The 22,158-nt window shown below is 39.4% G+C and overlaps 1 protein-coding gene across 2 annotated transcripts in view; it reads left to right on the top strand.

The window, feature by feature from the left end:
* Positions 1 to 8,721: 8,721 nt before the first annotated feature.
* Positions 8,722 to 22,158, top strand: part of LOC137285329 (disks large homolog 5-like) — a 39,862-nt gene continuing 26,425 nt past the window's right edge. For both annotated transcript variants that reach the window (XM_067817692.1, XM_067817693.1), the window contains exons 1-4: positions 8,722 to 9,390; positions 11,209 to 11,280; positions 11,486 to 12,835; positions 20,855 to 21,071. In XM_067817692.1, coding sequence (XP_067673793.1) covers positions 9,096 to 9,390; positions 11,209 to 11,280; positions 11,486 to 12,835; positions 20,855 to 21,071 — 1,934 coding nt within the window. In that variant the 5' untranslated portion in view covers positions 8,722 to 9,095. The remainder of the gene's footprint in view (positions 9,391 to 11,208; positions 11,281 to 11,485; positions 12,836 to 20,854; positions 21,072 to 22,158) is intronic.

Here is a 22,158-nt window from a genome sequence, read left to right as displayed (position 1 = left end):
TATTATTATTTCATGATTTAAGCCGCTTGGCTGGCTCTTTGTTTGGGGCTTCTAAGCCTGATAGGTATTAATTGCATGTGGCCAGTGATTGAAGTTGTGCATTGCATATTGTCATTAGCAGACAGTAAGTATCAATAAGCCAGACATGGAGTTTTCTCTGTGATAGAGTTTGCTTATCATAATCAGCATGGGATTTTTATGTAACGAGCAGATGATTTACTTGTTTGTGTGCACAACCAAGATTAGACTGCTGCTCACGACCTCATACTCCGGGCAGGCATACTGTTTCCTAGCTCCATGAACCTATTCACTGCGCATGCTTTAATATGTTGTCTAAACATAACAGAAGAAATAACTGAAAAAGATTCAATAGTTTTTCTGTAGCATACGCATTAAGAAAATATTCGAGGGTAATTAGCCAAATCCAGTCAATTAGTGGGAGCCAGTGGTATAGCTACATTATGAGCACAGCGCAGCACCACTGTTAAAACCACTTTTACCTCCAGCTCTGGGTGAAAATTAGTGAATCGGTTGAACTCCGATGTGGCTGGCTTTTTTTCATCACATTTGTTTTTTCACCTTTATAGGTTGAATTGGCATTGTTGATGATTTGTTTCAGTATGTTCATACCGAAAAGTCTCAGAATCTGCAAAGTTGGGTTTTACATTGCATGTGCAAGCTGAAAAAGATACATTGGGCAATTATGCAGTGTGTATAACTATAGGGTTTTGAATTTTTCATGCACATTTATAAGCAATCAACTCAAAATGATGAAGGAAATAGTGATGTGTTCTGCATATCTTTCCCAAATACACAGCTACTGCTGGGGTCTGAATATTGTTGACTCAAAAATATTGTCCCATACACAAATGAGCGGGATCTGTGTCTATGCTACAAAAATGTCCTCTCACATACACTATTTAAGTGCTGTCCCTCTACATGTTAAAACAAATATTGTGACTGTCAAAGCAATGTTTACTTTGTACACAGAATATGGATATTTTTTTCTGTGTCTTTCTGTGACTTGCTGCTAGATCTTTTGGAGGAATTAAGAATGCACAAAGTGTCCATTTAAGAAGTAGGTATCCCCCATGGGCACCAAGTGTGCTCCCTTCCTGGCAGATGTGTTTTCCCTCTCCTGGCAGATCCGTTTTCCCTCCTGACAGATGTTTTCCCTCTCCTGGCAGATGTGTTTCCCTCCTGACAGATGTGTTTCCCCTCCTGGAAGATCTGTTTCCCCTCTCCTGACAGATGTTTTCCCTCTCCTGGCAGATGTGTTTCCCTCCTGGCAGATGTGTATCCCCTCCTGGCAGATGTGTTTCCCTCCTGGAAGATCTGTTTCCCCTCTCCTGACAGATGTCTTTCCCCTCCTGGCAGATGTGTATCCCCTCCTGGCAGATGTGTTTCCCTCCTGGAAGATCTGTTTCCCCTCTCCTGACAGATGTCTTTCCCCTCCTGGCAGATGTGTTTCCCTCCTGGAAGATCTGTTTCCCCTCTCCTGACAGATGTCTTTCCCCTCCTGGCAGATGTGTATCCCCTCCTGACAGATGTGTTTCCCCTCCTGGCAGATGTCTTTCCCCTCCTGGCATATGTGTTTCCCCTCTTGGCAGATGTGTTTCTTTATGCACATGAATCAGAATTTTTGCTAGGGTTGGCAGAATCAAAACAAGGTAATTTGGCCAAGAAGATTACCTGAAGCCTCAGGTTTAATAATAACCATGAGATAGCCAATTCCCTTCCTCTGATTTACCCACCTGAACCTGAGACAGTGGAGACAAGTTAGACCACCTCAACTGTTTCATATCTAGATCAGTAAATAAAAACTCGGAACACAATCTCTCCACAAGGCTGTATGATGAAAAGGGATGATTTCAACTTCCCACTAGTCAACTTCCCTTTTATGTCAAGCTGTATTCCAGCAGCTGCAGCTTTTGATCTTTATGTTTCACAACTCCAGAGGTACACTCTTGCTAACAAGCTGTTTAGTCAAGGTAACAACATTCAAGGCCTCAGTGGTGGTGCATGGTCCCATGTGGAGAGTCCTTGGATTGATGACAGAGTTTGGCAGCTTAGGAGAGATTCTAGGACATCAGTCCTGCCCTACAATGAAATACATGTGATACATTTGATCTCACTTTAGCCAAGTGAGTTTGTTCAGACTTTCCTCTGTTCACCCAGCAGAAAATGGACCCCCTTAATATTAACCTTCTAGCACCTCACAGGCATCCTGGGTTATCTTGGATAAAAATAATCTGATGGTACCACTTTGAGTGTGCCTTTCCATGGTGCAGAAATCAGCACATTGCAAATGTCCTCAATTATGTTTTACACATTAAGATGAAAATACAGCAGAGAAGGTTCAGGTGATCCTGGCAATCACACTTGTAAGGCTCATCATCAGCTCAGGGCCTGCCCCATCTATATGCATCCCAGAGAGCAAATGGGACTTCTCCCAGGAAACGCTGCCTGGTCAGACCAACCATGAACTTCCGGAGAATTATTCTGAAAGCTTCCAAAAAGTTTTAGGTAGAGGACATTTCGAAATTGGATGCAGACTTATGTTTACAATGGGGACATCATTGGAGTAGCAACACCAGGTGTCCTCACTGTCTTATGTTTATCCGTAGACTCATGTTCAGTCATCATATTGCATGGTAACAATCACTGGACTGTCTGATCCAGATACGATTGGTTGCAAACAACATCGTTCAACTGTAATGCCTCTGAATCATATAATTATAATACAGTCTCAGCTGTACAATCAACTTTTTTGGCAGAGGATTTCTTATGTATGTGGAAATGGTATTGTCACTTCTAATTTATATTATCTTGTACAAAAATAGGGTCCTGAACAGTTCGTTAGTAGTTAATGCCTGTCATACCTGCCACCTTAATGGACAGGATGTGTGGAACACTGACAATAACACCAAACTATGGGTTTTATGTGGTCCAGATACCATGGCTACAGTCTGTTAGCATCTAAGGTAACATGCTAGACTGATGAAATTTAGTCAAAAAATGCTTTAAATTGTCATCAATTTGTCCACTCACAAATGAATGAGTTTAGCCCCAGAGAGTTCATATCAGTATGCATTTATACCACTTTTAGCAATATCAAGCCAAAGTACACCCTAACATGGTGATTCAGTATGGTTACTGAATGTGTCAACCAAATATACATGACTTCACTGTTAAGGAATCACTCGCATCTTTCCGACTCTATCATCAACATATTAGACTTCACTGTAATCGTTGTACAGCTGGCAGGAACGCTCGCACAAACTGTGTGGTACAGCTTAGAGGGATGCTCACACAACCTTTATTGTTCAGCCGACACATACACTCACACAACCTCTGTTCTGCTGAGAGAGCTCACAATTTTGTTGTTCAGCTTAGAGAGGCGCTCACACAACCTGTGTTCTTTAGCTGAGAGAGGTGCTCACACAACCAGTTTCCTTCTACTTCCAGCTGCTGACTGGAGAAATCACACAACCTGTGTTGTACAGTTTACAGGGAGGCTCACACAGCCTGTACTGTTCAGCCAACACAGATGCTTACACAACCTCTGTTGTTCTGCAATTCAGAAACGAAACTGTAGTGGCTTTTCAGCATTTGGTATTAAACTGTCTAACTGATGGTATTTGGATCTGGTAGGAAAGGGTCAGTAAGACTTCACTTATCAGGGAACATACCATACAATCTAGCAATAACATGGTATTATACGGTATTATACGGTATTATAAGCTCAATGCCACTGATTGTCCAACAAAATGGATTTCACTGGGCGCAAGAAGCAGGAAAAGGCGAAGTTGCTGCATGGAATCAGTGATAACACCAGGTGTTCGTAGGGGGAAAAGAAACAGCTCAAATTGAGCACCAAATTGTTGACCACAGTTCCATGGTTGAGACAATACAGGAGCTTCAGGTTAGCTTGGAGGCGTCCCTTTAATGGCCCATTTAGCATTTGTTTATGTATGGGTGTGTGTAGGGCACTATCATATAACTCAAATAGCCTTACCTTTTATCAACTATGTACTGGTGACGAAAGAAAATACCACTTAAAGAAAACAATAGGACGCGTGCTACTGTAAGGCCATCCAGCATAAATATATACCATTAAGACCGTGACACTAACATACACTTTGGGTGTGGTAATGTTCACCAAGGCCCTCTGTCACTAACAACCGACCCTGTGGTCACTGTTTTTTCACAATTCCCCGCAGTATTTGTGGCGAGGGTGACTCCAGGCAGTACTCCAGCAACAGGTGTCACCCCCAATAGCCCCCTCAATATCCGCTGATTGTATCACATCAAATGGTTAAGGAATCACTCGGGCAAACACTTGACAGTCGAGATAGCAGAGTGAATCCCCATATTACGAAAGCCATTTGCAAAGTTTGACGAGAGTATGCTGAACAATACTGTAGTGATGGTCATATACATTCCGGTCATATAAATATGATGCCAATGCTTTCACTCACACGTTTGCAAGTGTATCAGATGGAGTACAACTCATTACACAGCCGTTAGTAATAGCCACTAAAGGGAAAGGCCATCGCATCTTTCCGACTCCTCAGCATGTGTGTATATGAATTGCGGAGTGCAGCGTAAGATTAAACTCACTCACTCGCTCACTTTGAATCACTGAAGCGATGACACCAGCTCCGGTGGTCTGGGAACAGTGAGCTTATCCTGCTTGGAGTTGGCGTCCGTGCGATATACTGAGCATACTAGTTAAGATACAAGTTAAATAGTGAATCGCATAACGCACGATGTTTTAACACCAATGCTTCAAAATTGGAGGCTCTCCCCGGCAATCAATCAATCAATCAATAGTTACTCATAAATGCTGTAACTAAAGCAATATCTTAGCCCTGATAAGCAACCTTGTAGAAAGAGTCAAATGTGACTCTTGAATGCGTTTTTAAATGTATACACCGTTACAGTGTACGCTGCTGTATGTATACACCATTACAGAGTATGTTGCTGTATGTATGCACCATTAAAGAGTACGTTGCTGTATGTATACACCGTTACAGAGTACGTTGTTATGTGTATACACAGTTACAGAGTACGTTGTTATATGTATACACCGTTAAAGAGTACGTTGCTGTATTTATACACCATTGCAGTGTACGCTGTTATATGTATACACCATTAAAGAGTACGTTTGCTGTATGTATACACCATTACTGAGTATGTTGTTATATGTATACATCGTTACAGAGTACGTTACTATATGTATACACCATTAAAGAGTACGTTGCTGTGTGTATACACCGTTAGAGAGTACGTTCCTATATGTATACACCATTACAGAGTACGTTGCTCTATGTATACACCATTACAGAGTACGTTGTTATATGTATACACCGTTACAGAGTACCGTGTTATATGTATAGACGATTACAGAGTACGTTGTTATATGTATAAACCGTTAGAGTATGTTGCTATATGTATACAGAGTTAGAGTACGTTGTTGTATGTATACACAGTTACAAAGTACGTTGCTATATGTATACACCATTACAGAGTATGTTATATGTATACACCGTTACAGTGTACGTTGCTCTATGTATACACCATTAATGAGTACGTTGCTCTATGTATACACAGTTACAGTGTACGTTGCTGTATGTATACACCGTTACAGTGTACGTTACTGTATGTATACACCGTTACAGAGTACGTTGTTATATGTACATACAGTTACAGACTTCGTCGTTGACTTATAATAGTGCGTGTCAACTGTATACACCGCTTCACGTTTCTGTACATTGCTAAAAGGTATTTTCAGGTACGATTTCCAAGTAAAAGCAGCAAGTTAACCAGAAATCTGTAGGTGAACGGATTCACCCACAAGCACATCTTACACTTAAATTTTCATTCTAAAATGTACATATTCAAGTGAGTGGGTGAGTTTAGTAATACATCGCAATATTCCAGCTACATGGCAGCGGTCTGTAAATACTCGAGTCTGGACCAGACAAACCAGTGATCATGAGCATGAACATCGATCTACACCATTCGATACAGTACACCATTAAGGGGTTGAGTAATTACAAAGACAGTATTTGAGACAACTGCTGTGGTGACAGTAAAGGATCGTGACGCTGACGTTCATCCAGCACCAACTGTGGTCCCGATTCCATGGGTTGGATACATCCAGAGACATAACCATATTCATAGTCTGTTGATCGCAATGTAATGTGTGAGATCATATGTATGTGTTTACGCTACTTCTTTTGTGTAAATATCTTTCAGTGGGTTGCGTGACACGCTGGATGTGCCCATGCTGTTCTCAAAGCGTCCAAATAACCTTGATTTCCAAGTTCTTTGGTGTGTTATTTATAGCCATACTAAGTAACGTTCCAGTGGCGGTGTGTAAATAATCGAGTCTGGGCCAGACAATCCAGTGATCAACAGAATGAGCATCGATCTACGGAACTGGGCAACGATGACATGTTGTGAGACCAAGTCAGTGAGTCTGACCCACCGATCCCTTTGTCACCTTTCACAAGCATCGGCTGCTGTAGACCCGTTATAACCCGGATGTCCACGCGTATGATTTCCAAATATAACAACTTTGCCTTCTACTGAATCCTAAGAGAAACAATATACTACAATACACGACAATAATTTACACAAAATTACAAATCAAGGGGCGACGGGGTAGCCTTGTGATTAAAGCGTCCGTTCGTCAGGCCGAATACCCGGGTTCGATTCCCCACGTGGGTACAATGCGTGAAGTCCGCTCTGATATTGCTGGAATATACCTAAAAGCGGCGTCAAACCATACTCACTCACTCACTCACTCACTCACCCACCCACCCACACAATATATGGTTGTAGTTGTCATCAAGCTGAATGTTCAAGCACGGATCTGAATGTGAAAACCATGAGGCAGATGTACTTGTTTCTCATTGATAGTTGTCGCAAGGAATTCAGGTGAAGGGAATAGTTGATTTCACCATCCTTGAACCATCTGAGATCACCCATATACCTAAAAAATAACAAACCTCCTTGGCTAAATTTTCACTGTAACACCCCGAGAAGACGGCTTGACTTGTATAAAGAATAAATTAATATCAGTAATGAGGCAATCCCATCGAATGTTTCCACATAGACGATATGAGTCATTCCTGTTGGACCCGGCATTTTCACCTGTCTGCATGTCTGCAATAATACCTGACACTTGCTCTTCAGTACCTGACATTCAATCCTCTCTTCAATTACATTTCCACAAGTTAAATGCGAGTTGAACTCTCCTGTTGTATAGCCAACATGTTACCATTTCTACAGTTAGTGGCATGAATCATAATACATAAGCGGCCTTGTTTCGACCGTGTCACTTTGACATCCTCCACTGTGTAACATCGACCCTGGTAAAGCCTTTATCGTGCATGCAGTATTCAAATGATCCAGAAAGAATTGGCATCTCAGTTGCATTGTAGTGTTTAACATCGAAACTTGTAAAGCCTTTATCGTGCATGCAGTATTTAATGATCAAGATAGAACTGGCATCTCAGTTGCATTGTAGTGTTTGACATCGACCCTGGTAAATTCGTTATCGTGCATGCAGTATTCAATTATCGTGTGAACATGGGCATCTCCGTTGCACTGAAGTGTTTCACATCGACCCTGGTAAAGCCTTTATCGTGCATGCAGTATTCAATGATCGTGTGAGCACTGGCACTTCTGTGGCATTGAAGTGTTTGACACCAGTCGGATTATAATTCCTAATAACATTTTCTTATGTAACCATGAACCCTGGAACATTCTGTGAACAAACCATGTACGCATCATTTATAGCATAATCAGAATGAGTTATGAACTGAGAGTTGTTGTTGTTTTTAAATTTTAGATTGGTTCCCTTCGGGAAACTTATGTGTTTGCCTGTTTACGTGAGTCAGTATCGTTATACCAAGAAGAGTGAAATCAGTTCCACACTGCGTGACAAAGGATAATGGTCATAAATTTGTCAAACGTAAAGAGGGTGCATGACGTAATCAGAGTGTGACTCACGTGCTCATATTTATGGGCCTAACGTACATGTGCATCAGAAATAATATCGCCTTTACTTCACCAAACAAACATTCATTTCTTGAATGAAACGTTGATTTACACCTTTATGGCTGTGCTCTATGCCTGTCTTGACCTTTTTCAGGGCAGTCGGGCTGTATCTCATGATAGAATCAGTTGGCGTATATATACAGCTTTATTGCCTTTAGATGTGACTAATTACCTATATGACTGGATGAAAACGCATCTCTGGACGTGTACAAAGTATGCTCTTAAGGCAGTATAGTTCATGTTATATCCTGTTGCAGTTAGCCAGGAGTGTGCCTTCAAACATATTTGATATTGACACACCAAGACTGTGGCCAATGACTCTGTCGAATTTCAAAAACATCATCTGCTAAAGTCTCTGATATGTCTCAAATGGCTGACTCAAGATGTGAACAGTGAACGCTTTTATAATCTTTACGGGTGCTCTACCGACTAACGGAAATAACTAACGCGCACCTGTTAACCTATTTTTAAGAGTTAACTCCCTTACAAGAGATTTCGATACGTCATGTCGTAAAAATCAAGGTCAAAATGCCTGAATTAATATTTTAAATAGCAAATAATATATGAAATAACTTTAAAAGTTTTAACATTTTATGTTTTGTTACTATATTTACTATTTCAACGTTCAATTTATTTGACCTCAACTCTGTTGCCATTTTTGGAATGTCAGCGCAGCTCGTCAATATGGCGCTTGCTAAATAGCTTATTTATCAAGTCGTAGCGATGTAGCTGTACTGACGGCTAACTATGGAAAAGGACTTTGTAAATTGGCGTTTGATTCCAAAGTTTTATGGACGATTATTCTGCACCACAGATGTCAAATGGTTTGCAAATATCACTGTGAACCTCGCCTGTTTTCAATTTGCCTGCATTGTTTTCAATCGATTTCTTGTAAAACATGGCCGACTTGTGTCTCCGAACTCTTACAAAATGATCAATTATTAACTTCCCCCGATCTTAAGTCGGACCGAGGTCTTGGTCGTGGTAGATCTATTTCTTTTGTGGCTTGATCACGGGATTCAATGATGGATGATAAGCACAAGGAGCTGGTCGCGATGCACCGGTCGAAGATTGTACAGACGGTAGAAGTTGACAAGTTGTGTCCTTACCTGGAGAAAGGAGCGCAAGTGTTAGGACCGGACGAGGTCGCTGAGATAGAAGGACAGTCCTCTCGGATGGCAAAAGTTGAAAAACTCTTAGATGTTTTATCTGTGAAGGGTGGACCAGCTTATGAAAACTTTTTGCATGCTCTAAAGAGTACCTACCCCCATTTCTTCAACGTTCAGTTTATGGGAGGCAGCTCAGGACTGACTGCAGGTAAGTTGAAAACAATAGGAGTAGTTTGATGTAAATTATCACTGATTGTTGATGTTTGGGGCTTGAGATAACTGATTTGTGTTGGTTGTAAAATGATTAGGATGGAGCCAAAGGTATTATCACTAAGTAGATGCTTGCCCTAGTGTAATTTCCTCACTGGTTAGCAGTATATTTTAGACATAAGGAGGGATATCTTGAAAAAAAAGTAATGTGATTGGTATGCTGTCACTTCTCCAAGACAAACTAACCCTCAAGGGTGTCAGATGAGTCCAGACAATTTAGTATGGAGCCATAAATAGTGAGTTAAAAGGGACACGCCCACCCAGCACATCCTTAAACTGGCCTCACTGAGGGTTTAGATGTCAACTGAGATGAGATACAGGTGAAGTGCAGGGAGGGTGGGAAGGAGGGCATGATATCAACAGGAATTCTGTATCAGTTGTTGCTTTATATTTCAGTTTCTGTCTCAGACACAAGTATTGAAATTCTGATTTCATAGATTTGACATATTTTCAAATAAAAAGCATGTGATGTATGCAGAACATAAAGGTAATTTGTTCGTCATTAAGATTTGAAAAGAAAACATTTTGGTTTTCTTTGTCTGGTACTGTTTAAACTTACAGGAAACAATCTTTGTATGAACTTTCCTAATTTTGAATCAACTGTATTGATGTATATCACATTCATCAGTCTATAATAAATTTCAGATATTGCGCGAGGAATAGAAGTTGAGGATTACATTGTTTGTTCAAATAACACTCATGAACATGCTGGAGTCATGTTTTTGTTATGATCTATGAAATGTCTTCCAACTGACATGTACATGTATTAGTTCTATTTCAATGTGGACATAAGCTGGTACTCAATTTGAACGGGACCCGTGAAGGTCTAGGCCTTCAGCAGCCCATGCTTTCCATAAAAGGCAACTATACTTGTCAAAAGATGCAACTAATGGGATCAGGTCGTCAGGCTCGCTGACTTGGTTGACTCATCGGTTCACAATTGCGCAAATCGATGCTCATGTTGTTGATCACTGGATTGTCTGGTCCAGACTTAATTATTTACAGACCGCCTCCATATAGCTGGAATATTGCTGAAAACTAAGCTCACTCACTCACCACTCACTCACTCACTCACTCACCAATTTGAACAGTATGTTCACAGTCTTTAAATTTGTTGTAAGGCAGATATCATTATGTATAATGTTGTATGTAATCCTTGCTCTCCTTGCTGGCACACAGGATATATGTCTGTGTGTGATGTTTTGAAAAAGCGCCAAAGACTGTGGTTCTACAATAACTTAAAGTCACAGTTGATTTATTCACTTGATAGCTGAGCCATTAACATGATTAAGATTAACACATTTTGTTATAACCTAATTTAGGGAATATGAGGGTGATAACTAGCCTACTGGGTTGGTTTGTTTGATAGATGGAGAACTGTCCCTCAATGTTATTGTTTGATGTAAATGTTTCAAGTTACATCGTTCCGTCATTTCCGTACAGTTGGAGATGTTCTTTTTTAGATTTTGACTGTTTATGGAAATAATGATAAATTCATAGGGGTGATGGGGTAGCCTAGTTGTTAAAGTGTTCTGTCGTCACTCCAAATAAGGGTTACCGTCCCCACACGGGAACAGTATATGACACCCAGATACAAGGTCCTCTGCTGTGATACTGCTGGAATACTGCTGAACTGTGTTAAAGTAACTTAAACCATACTCACACATCACTGTATAGGAATAGTTGTTAAGACTGTGAAGTCACTATAGACTCTTATTATTGTATCACTCAATCACTAATGCTGTTTTTGTTGTAGATTCCAGGTCAACATCAATGACATCCGACTCAGAGGATGATGTACAACGCCACCCTCAACACATCCAGATAGGTGAGTTTGTAGAAATGCAAACCTTGTTTATCTCCACAATCTTCAGGGCATATTCACCTAAAAAAACAAGCATCTAGAAACATTATGATACATTCAAAGTGTCCAAGAATTCTTTCTTAATCTTGGTCAACATCTTTCTCCCACTTTTGATGGCACAGCTCAAAGTCACACTTATTCATTGATAATACCACCTGCTTCCATTCAGATCCAAGTCGGTCGCAGGAGATCCGAGATGCCCGTCTGAAGATCATTCCCTCCAGTCAGTATGAAATAGAGAGCAGCAGCAGCTACCCTACACTCTCTCAAAGTCCGCTTCACCCCAGTCTACAGTCTCCTGTGGAGATCAAGGTGTCGGAAAAGTCACGTGACTATGACTGGCTCAAAGAACAGTGTGAACATGCAATCAAGGAATTGCAGTCCATGAAAGGACAACATGCTCAGACAGTCACACGGTATGACCAAGCTACAAAGGAAGCTGACCATTACCGGAACCTTTACAAGACATCTCTCACAAGGCAGACACAACTGACAGATGAGATACATGCACTGAAATCAGAGAATTTGGATGTGTTGAGCAGAAGCCAGAAACTGGAACAGGAGGTTGGCAACTTACACAAATTACGTGAAGAAGATAAACAGGAAATGGCTGAGCTACGCATCCAATATCGTAAGGTTTTGAGTGAAAGTGGTTCCAGTGAGGTGCTAAATGAGATGTATGACACACTGCTAGACAAGTATGAGACTCTGAAGAACAACTATGATGATCTCCGTGAACAGTATGATGATGTTGCATCATCCCACGGCACAAACAACAGTCGTCTGGAAAAACTGTCCGAGGAAAATGAGAGTGTTCTAAAAAAGTATGAGGAGATGCGCATTGAGCGAGACATGGCTATAACAGACAGGAATGGCTTCAAACAGCAGTGTACATCTGCAATTCGAAATTGGAACCAGGTGCTTAATGAAAGGAAACAACTGAATGAATCTTTAGCATTTATGACTCAGCAACGGGATAAATATGTGTTAGACTATAACCAGGCACTTGCCAAACAAATAAGTCTCCGAAAAGAGAAGGAGAGTTTGCAGAATGAACGTGATGCCTGTTACAATGAATATCGTCTGATCATGTCTGAACGGGACACAGTGCATAAGGAAATTGAACAGCTCCATGACAAGCTGGTGGATTTAACAAAGAAGGTGACTGTGCTTGAGAAGGACAAGAAGAGCGCGGAGGACCAAGTTGAAACTCTAAAACGTGAAGTTGCCTCTGCCCTGCAGGATCGGGACAAGTGTCGACGTGAGTGCAATGATATATCAGGCATGAAACATGAACTGGAGCAAGAGCGGGATGTGATTCAGAAGGAATTTAGTCTGCTGACGCAAGAACGTGACATTGCACGTCAGGAGCGCCACCAGGCTTTGGAGCGCATGGACCACATAATTAAGGAGAATTATGAAATCACTCAGAAGAAAAAAGCTGAAGAGATGGATCATGTTGCCAAGGAGACGGAATCTCTGAAGAAACAGATAGAAAAATTGAAGCAAGACTTGAGTGGTAAGTGTGTTGTTTATTACTAATGTCAAATGGTAATTTCCAAGTGGAATTGTAGAGGTTAACCTAGTTTTGTTCCAAAATGCATCATGTTTAAACACATGTTTATTCTTGATGCTGTCCCATCCCGAGAAATGCCAACCTCTACAATTTTATCGTAATTGCTACAGATTTTATCTTCAAACTACGCCAATACGATTCCACTATAAATTCTATGAAATTTGAATAAAATGCATTAAAATTCAGATATATAGACAAAAACACATATTGTCAACGATGAAATACATTTTCGGTCTTCACCTACCTTCCATTCATAAAATTTAATGACATATTTGAACTGGAATGATTGCAAGTAACAAACGTAATTTTAGTGAAGCTGATTTAATTTGACACATTTAGTTCCGGCAGAAATAATGTGACCATGTGACTGTCATATCATTCATTTTTTCGTCACAGTCCATTATGATTTCGTTTAGTTAGTTGACTACTAATTTTATGGTCAAACTACTAATTTTGATCCTTGAAACTACTATTTGCAACACTTTGGGGTTGGCATCTCTGAATCCCTAAACTTCTTGAATGATCTCGTCTGAAATGTACATGTGTACACAGTGGGAAATTTTTGGACACTCACTGTCACCGGTAGAACCAAAACATATTACATGACTTGGTCAGTGTGTGGTGCAGAAACATTGGAGTTTGCAGACAAATTATCCATGATAAACAATTGTGATACACATTTTGATCACATTGTGAGGTAGAAGGACCTATGAATTAGTGTTGGGAATGGACCACTGAAACCATAATTGATTATCAATGTCTTCTCTCAATCAGTTATCGATAAATGATCAGCTACAAGTATGGACTTATGAACACAAGATCAGCTGTTGAGACGACTACTACAGAATCGCTTGTAACGAAGATCTGTTGTACAACACAAGATAACGGGTCTACATCTAAAAGTATATGTAATAAATATCAATAAAGCTATTCAATTCCATCCTTTATTTTGAATTTGACGAGAATAAAGCCTTTTGCAAATACAAAAGCTTTTTGTTGATGGTCTGACCAGCCAATCAAATTGCTTGTTTCGGTCATCTGTTATATTGTAGGAGTATTCGTTGTTTTTAGAACCACGTTTTCATAACATGGTACATTTATGAAACCTTAATCAATGCTAGCATATTCAAAGATGTAATTAAACATGGGTCTAAATAATATATATGTCCATTCTAAATCAGTTATTACGCTGCAAGCCACTTTCTGCACAAGAAAAAAACGACTGCTTCCTCGGCAAGCTGTAAATAGACTTGACTTCCTGTATAATGGCTGCAAACACGAGCCTACCTGGCTGTATTTACATATTTACAAATTGTAAATGTGCACAAATCATTTATTGAGATACTTTCAACTCATATCTACATGGAGGTATTTACAACTCTTCTGTGTACTGTTTCTCAATTGCTCAGAAATGTGGACATTTATTAATATTGTCATTATGATGGTTGAGATGGCCAGAGCGTATTTCATTTTTGGACTGTAAATTGATGAATTGGGAATGTAGATGGAATTTTGTTATCTTTACACAAAATAAATGTGAAGGTTTATTGTTAAAATATATATATATGTCATTACATTGTGATATGTTTGAGTTGATATGTCAATACCCGTCTTTCCAATCCATGTCAACCTAACTACTGGTATTTAACATCAGCTTTCACCCGAATTTGTTGCATACCCAAACAAATGGTCTTGTGACCATAATGTTCTAGTGCCTCACACACAGCTTGTGCTCTTCAGGGCAGTAACTGTCTATTATTGTTATAGTGCACTCTGTCTGATATGGACTGGCTTGTAACTGACTAAAAAGTCCAAATTAAACATCAGTTGCATAGCAATTTCCTATGTCAGTGCCTGAAGGCTGGAATTATTCCCTGGTCAAGAGATTGGAAAACTCACATAGTGTTGGCCGGAGAATATTTTACTGTAAAATTGCTGATGAATTAAATATGAATATAGATACTTTTTCAAGAGTTAAACGATAAGTACGTCAATTATTCTTTGTGCGATAGTTGATAAGCTTTGATCTACATGGAGGTATTTTCAAATGTTGCATGTATACTAATCATATATGTTATTCTTGAAAATAGTATACAATGTTATTGATTGGATTTGTTTTTCCAATCGATTATCAAACTCAAAGTTTGATTGTCAGACAATCAGTAAACCAGTTATTTGATCGATCGGCACCCCAGTAATCACAATGTGTCTGAAGGACTCTAGTGCATCATCATATGGACACTGAGTTTACACAATCATCTCAATTATGGTTTACAAATTAGTGTTAATCGCATCAAAGGTAAATAAGCATTCAGCGCTAGACAAAATTTACAAACCAGTCAATGGGGTGTTTATTCAAGGTTTATTGGTCAAGTGGACATGCAAAGTCCAGGTTATACAGCAGTGTTTTTTACCTGTAATAACGAGAGTCCGAGATACAGAGCTTTTTCATTATGACAACAAAGAAGGATTATGTTGGGACCTTAAGTTCAGTCCGGTTTAAACAGCAATCCGAGAAAGAGAAGAGTCTGAGTAGGACAGATTGCATTGTATTATTATTACTGGCTACAACCCATTATTATTACTGGTTACAACCCATTATTATTACTGGTTACAACCCATTATTATTACAGGTTACAACCCATCATTATTACAGGTTACATTATTATTACTGGCTACAACCCATTATTATTACTGGCTACAACCCATTATCATTACTGCCTACAACCCATTATTATTACTGACTACAACTCGTTATTATTACTGGTTACAACCCATTATTATTACAGGTTACAACCCATCATTATTACATGTTACATTATTATTACTGGCTACAACCCATTATTATTACTGGGTACAACCCATCTCTAATGATGCAACTGACTAGCTGACTCTAGTGATAGGTGTTTTCTTCATGGGAGTAGTGATGACAGGTCTTATGATCCACTGCTGAGACGTAAGCTCAGGCCAGGACAGATTTTGTGTTACTGTTTCTGGGGTTAGGCTTTAAGTTAGAAGACAAGAATTTGCTCTAATGTAGATTAGTAATGTTTCCAACTAATGACTGTTTTGAATGCCAAGATTGAAGTTTCATCTGTTAATTGGTTGCCCTCCCCCTAGTGACTGTATTATAATTCTTAGTGGTCACATTGTTATGACATAACTAAAGATTGTTGGTCTCCACTCTTAAACAGGGTGTAACAAATCAGAGGTGAAACTCATTCAATGCCTGTCTTTACATAAGAAATGGTTCTAAAATGGTTAATAAACAGAATGATGTAGGCATTATATTAAAAGTGTTTAGATGATCCTAAGATCTTGTGACATGAACATAGTGTAGCCTGAGCTTGCTGGATTACCTGCAAGCCTCCTGTATTTACAATAACGTCTGGTACTCATGTACTGTTCACAGTTCACTGACCCTGTGCTCAATGATCAGGTACAACACCCAGGCTAGCCTGGCACTGGGTCACCTGGCAAGTCGCTAGGGCATGTCTACCTGCTCCTTGTTGTTTCCAGAAATCATACTCACTAGACTAGCACAGGTTCTGCTCATGTCAGTACCCGCAGGAATAGCCACACAGTATCCACCAAGGTACCCAGAGTATCCACCCCAGAACCTAGTGCCACCCTGTACACTGACATTGCATGCACACACCTCATCATTCTGGTCACACACACACTTGCACCTGCACAAACATTGTCAAACACACTAATTACTCTTTCAGGATTTAGCTTTTTAAAAGTAGTTATTATTCTAACATTTGTGTGTGGTGCCAATATCCAGCACAGCTGTTCAAAAGCATTTTGATTTTCATTGGATGTCAAACTCAAACCACACATTGTATTATCACACTCAACTCCCTGGGGATCACACAACTTGCGTCTAGTTGCCTCTAGTTGATGTGGCTTTGTCATCGCTACGAGCTACCCATGCACAGCTGGGTGGACTGGGACACACAGTCACAGTACTTTCTCCAAGTTTTACTACAGACTGAAATTTAGTATAGTCGCGTCCACCCCTAGTTGTTTAAAGAACAACTAAACTCAATTTTTTGGTACTCTTTTTACCACTGCATATGAAAGATTTCTGGTTAGTCATAAACAGAACACCATTCCTTTTTTAAAAAAATTGTGGTTAATTAATACCAAGGGCTTAAAAGTTGCTAAAACGCTGCCTGCTTCTCTTTTGCCCGCAAACGAAACCGCAGACAGCTTACGTGACTCTGTCGCCAGAGCCCTACGGTGACGTCATAGAAGGAACGATTTTCACTTAGTTGTATAGAAAATGTGTAGGAAGCTCGTCATTTTGCTGATTTCTTGACGTCACCAAAGACATGCCTAATTGTTGTGTTGCCGTTAATTGCTCCTTGGGTCTGGTGATGGTGTCACTATGCATAGATTTCCACCGGACACCGTAGTTTGTGCTTAAATTGGTTGTTTGTGTGTGCAAAGCGATTGTTATGGAAGCCTGTGGTAAATAGTAAATCGGATGGTTCACCCCCTACCATGCTTCCAGGATAGAAAATGGAATTCAAGTTTCATTGAGTTTATAAAATAAAGACTGCTTACTACACATTGCTGACCAAAAGGATTTTGCATGAATATAACGCTTTCTTCCTCGGACGCAAGGTTGTGGTTGAAGTGCCAATATTATTGTAAGTAATATTATATCGACCCCTGCCTCGATTACAAGAGTGAAATTGTTATGTTGTATGCAATGTCATGTAAAATCCTAATGTCCATCAATAAAATACATATATTATACTACCAGTGAAAAGTAATTTTGATTTTGTAAACAAATTTAAACAGCATTTGTCTTCAGACAGGGTTCCGCCATTTTTGAAAATGGTGAAGTCACAGGCTAAAAGTCCGTTAGAATTATGGAGATTATGGTTTGTTTTCATCTAGTAGTAGTTTGTTTTTACTAGTAGTAAAAAGTGTATTTGAATCATGACCAAAAGGATTTTGTATGACACAACTTATAACGTAAGGACTTCTTCCAACGAAGCAAGGTGGGGGTTGAAGTGACATTAATATTGCAAGCAATATTATATTGACCTCCACCTCACTTCCAAGAGTGCAATTGTTATGTTATAAGCAATGTCATGCAAAATCCTATTGTCCGTCAATAAAATACATATTTTACTACCAGTAGAATTACTAGAAAGTAATTTTGCTTTTGTAAGTCAGTGAAAACAAACTTAAATAGCATTAATCCCAAGTCAGGGTGCTGCCATTTTTGAAAATCGTGAAGTCAAATCCATTTGAATTAATGAGATTATGGTTTGTTTTCATCAAGTTAGAAAATCAAAACTACATAAATATGTATTTGAATCATTACCAAAAAGAGTTTGCATGACACAACCTGTAACATAACCTAAGCGAGGTCGGGGCCGATAAATTTCTTCACTTGCTAAATTTACTTGGTTTTTAACATTCACTCACTGGTATCTAGACACCTGTCAATATACATCTTTACACTTGGTCTCATAATCCTAATTACTTTATAATCATACTTGTATGCATTTTGAAACTTAATAAAAAAGAGTGATCTGCGAATGTATAACAGGAATGTAATATGTAGACATTTCATAGCCTATATGATCATAATTCGCACACACGCCCTACTGTATGTCGTCTGCATCATTACACTTCACGACGAAAACAGTGATTCTGTTGAAAGCTACGGCAACTTAATAAAAGCAAAAATGCAAATATTTAAAATTGTTCGAGGAATGTATCCATTAATATCCACAAAAACGAGTGATATATAATTCATATGCAGATTTCCCAAGTGATGTGTCTTTTAACAGTCTAATATACGAAAACATGATGTATCGTTTCAGGTTTTTCACATTGCTGTATAGTTTCATTGGTCACCCAAGATAGCACACCCTGCAACTTATTGCATAATGTGCGTCATTCTTTTTAAAAAGTTATTTAGTTAGCCAATAATGAGCAATCAATCAATGTATTGGAGGTTAATCCTTTGAAAGAAGGGTGTTGTTTTTACATAGACACAGACACGACAGAGTGTATTCAGTATAGATTAGTAAATGTACATACATAAACACTACCTTTTGACAAATCCCCCATTTAAATCCACATAAAACTAATTAATCAATCAGTGTGTTATCGGTTAATCATTTGATCAACCCAGACACAAGAAATGCCAAATGGGGGCCTTTGTCGGGTAATCCAAGTGGCGTTACCACTAATTATACCTGTTATAAATTCATTAACTGAGCATCAAGTGAATAATGACAATTAAAGTGTAGGTTTATACCGCCTAACACGGATTACAACCTAGCGACATCAAGTGATTTTGACAGAATCGTCTATGAAAACAAGGGTTGTAACTCGAAAACTAGGCAAAGCAGGAGAGAAACTAAATGATAGTAGATTGTGAGAACATAGAGCTTTCATTTTTCACAACAGCTTTCGCGATTTCAGGTTTGTACAAACCTGTAAACGAAATAGTTTAACCCCTGAAATGTAGATGAATACTGCACAGACCCTCATTTCTATACCTACAATTGTGTCACAGAGAAGTGTCGCTTTGATTGGTTGAAATTTCGTTTGTGGCTGAGAATTGTGCACTGTTGTCAAAAAGGTCGATTTAAGGTAATTAAAGATCAAATTGAGCAGTTTTAATGACTGGGTTTTATTTATAACAATGTCAATTAATGATTTATGCATTTGCACCCTCTGGAGTATATGTGATCTTTAAAGGATTTTGTTTCCAGATTTGATTTTTGTATTTGTCTGTGGGAGCTTGCCCACAGGTATTTTTAGTGTGTAATAATTCTCACATTAGCTGAGGCACTGACGAGCATGCACTCCTTCATGTAGAGTTTGAAAGGAAGCTTGACATGTTTACATAATGGTTGTGCGCCACTTCCATTCTCCATGACTGTACAGGTGTTCAAAGTGGTCTGATATCCACATGGCCCCTATACAACGCTGTAGTAAACACATGCAAAGTGACAATACCACCACTGGGGACCTATTGTAGGATCTTTCAGGACAATTTTATACATGAAATGTCCACACATGTTGAAAATGGGAAATAATGCAGGTTCTTGAGAGGCATTTAGAAGTCGGTATTCTAATATATAAAATGTTATGGATGTCAACTTCTTCTTTATTGTTTTCACAACGTTTCTGGGCAATATTAGGAAATTATGGAGTCCCATAGTGTAAACACTGATCCTCATTGTGTATACACAGACATGTAGGTGACAGTTACACCATGTGGCCCTCGTGTTTACACAGATGTGTTGGCAACAGTTACACTAAGTGGCTCTCATTGTATATGCAGAGACATGTAGATAACAGTTATACTAAGTGCCCATCATTGTGTATACACAAACATGCAGATAACAGTTTCAATTAACTGCCCATCACTGTGTATACACAAACATAGATGACATTTACACTAAGTGGCCCTCATTGTGTGTATACACAAACAGATGACATTTACACTAAGTGGCCCTCATTGTGTGTATACACAAACATAGATGACATTTACACTAAGTGGCCCTCATTGTGTGTATACACAAACATAGATGACATTTACACTAAGTGGCCCTCATTGTGTGTATGTGGAGGACTGTTACATGTTATTATGGGTATCAAAGATGTGTGGATGACAACAACACTAAGATGGTCTGAACTTACGAAAACATAGGCGATATGATTGAGATAAGGTTGCATGGCCACCACTGGTTTCACTTTCCCAGAGGGGGAGTCATCAGTTAATGAATTTGATTATAGATTTTTCAAATCATGAAATTTCCCTGACCATATTTAAGACAGACGGAAATATTCACCAGTCTCTTTCAGGAAGAAAGAAGAATATGTGTGACATCATGATGATGTGTCATCAACTATCAGATCTGATTCTTCTCAAAATATAAGATTCTCCTTACTAAAGTGTCATCACTCTTGTCCTATCAGATGCTGCCCAGGAAGCTGAGATAGCTAAGAAGCGACGTGATTGGGCATTTGGCGAACGTGACAAGATCGTGCAGGAGCGAGAGAGTATCCGCACACTGTGTGACAACCTGCGTCGTGAGCGGGACCGGGCAGTGTCTGACCTAGCTCAGGCCCTCAGAGACTCGGATGAGTTGAAAAAACAGAAAAATGAAGCATTTAAGGAACTCAAGGAAATCAAGTAAGGATATGAATTTTAGTAAATAAATATCACCACCTGAATTACCATGATACACTCATCTTAGTAAGTCTTCTGCAACCATTTTCAAGTCTCCATTTAATGTTGGATGACATACATTTGGGAGATATGTACGTAAATGCCTGCTGAATGTACTCATGACTGTTTTGTTTGCTAAAAAATGTCTTAGAGTAGTTTTATGTCAAGTAGGATTCTCAAAGAATGGATTTAACATCAGCATGATTTTGATCACACTCATTTTTGTTCAGCATAACCAAACACAATACGATCAGTATGATATTTGGACATGTGCACTTGAATTACTCCCAGTGCTGATTGGTCAGTTGAATGAATGTGATGCTGTGTTGTTGCTGGAGAATGACTGTATGACTGAATCTGGCTTGGCCTTGATACAGTGTCTATGTCTATGTCAGTTCATTCTCTTCCCACAGAGGTTACTCTTGTCATATCCTTCTATGTACACCTCTGTTCCATTCTCGTCCCACAGAGGTTACTCTTATCATGTCCTCCTATGTCCACATCTGCTCCATTCTCTTCCCACAGAGGTTACTCTTGTCATGTCCTTCTATGTACACCTCTGTTCCATTCTCTTCCCACAGAGGTTACTCTTGTCATGTCCTCCTATGTACACCTCTGCTCCATTCTCTTCCCACAGAGGTTACTCTTGTCATATCCTTCTATGTACACCTCTGTTCCATTCTCATCCCACAGAGGTTACTCTTGTCATATCCTTCTATGTACACCTCTGTTCCATTCTCGTCCCACAGAGGTTACTCTTGTCATATCCTTCTATGTACACCTCTGTTCCATTCTCTTCCCACAGAGGTTACTCTTGTCATGTCCTCCTATGTACACCTCTGCTCCATTCTCTTCCCACAGAGGTTACTCTTGTCATATCCTTCTATGTACACCTCTGTTCCATTCTCTTCCCACAGAGGTTACTCCTGACATATCCTTCTATGTACACCTCTGTTCCATTCTCTTCCCACAGAGGTTACTCCTGACATATTCTTCTATGTACACCTCTGTTCCACACCTCTGTTCCATTCTCTTCCCACAGAGGTTACTT

Source organism: Haliotis asinina, chromosome 5 (assembly GCF_037392515.1).
Source record: "Haliotis asinina isolate JCU_RB_2024 chromosome 5, JCU_Hal_asi_v2, whole genome shotgun sequence".
Taxonomy (NCBI): domain Eukaryota; kingdom Metazoa; phylum Mollusca; class Gastropoda; order Lepetellida; family Haliotidae; genus Haliotis; species Haliotis asinina.
This window is presented reverse-complemented; position numbering and strand designations above follow the sequence as displayed.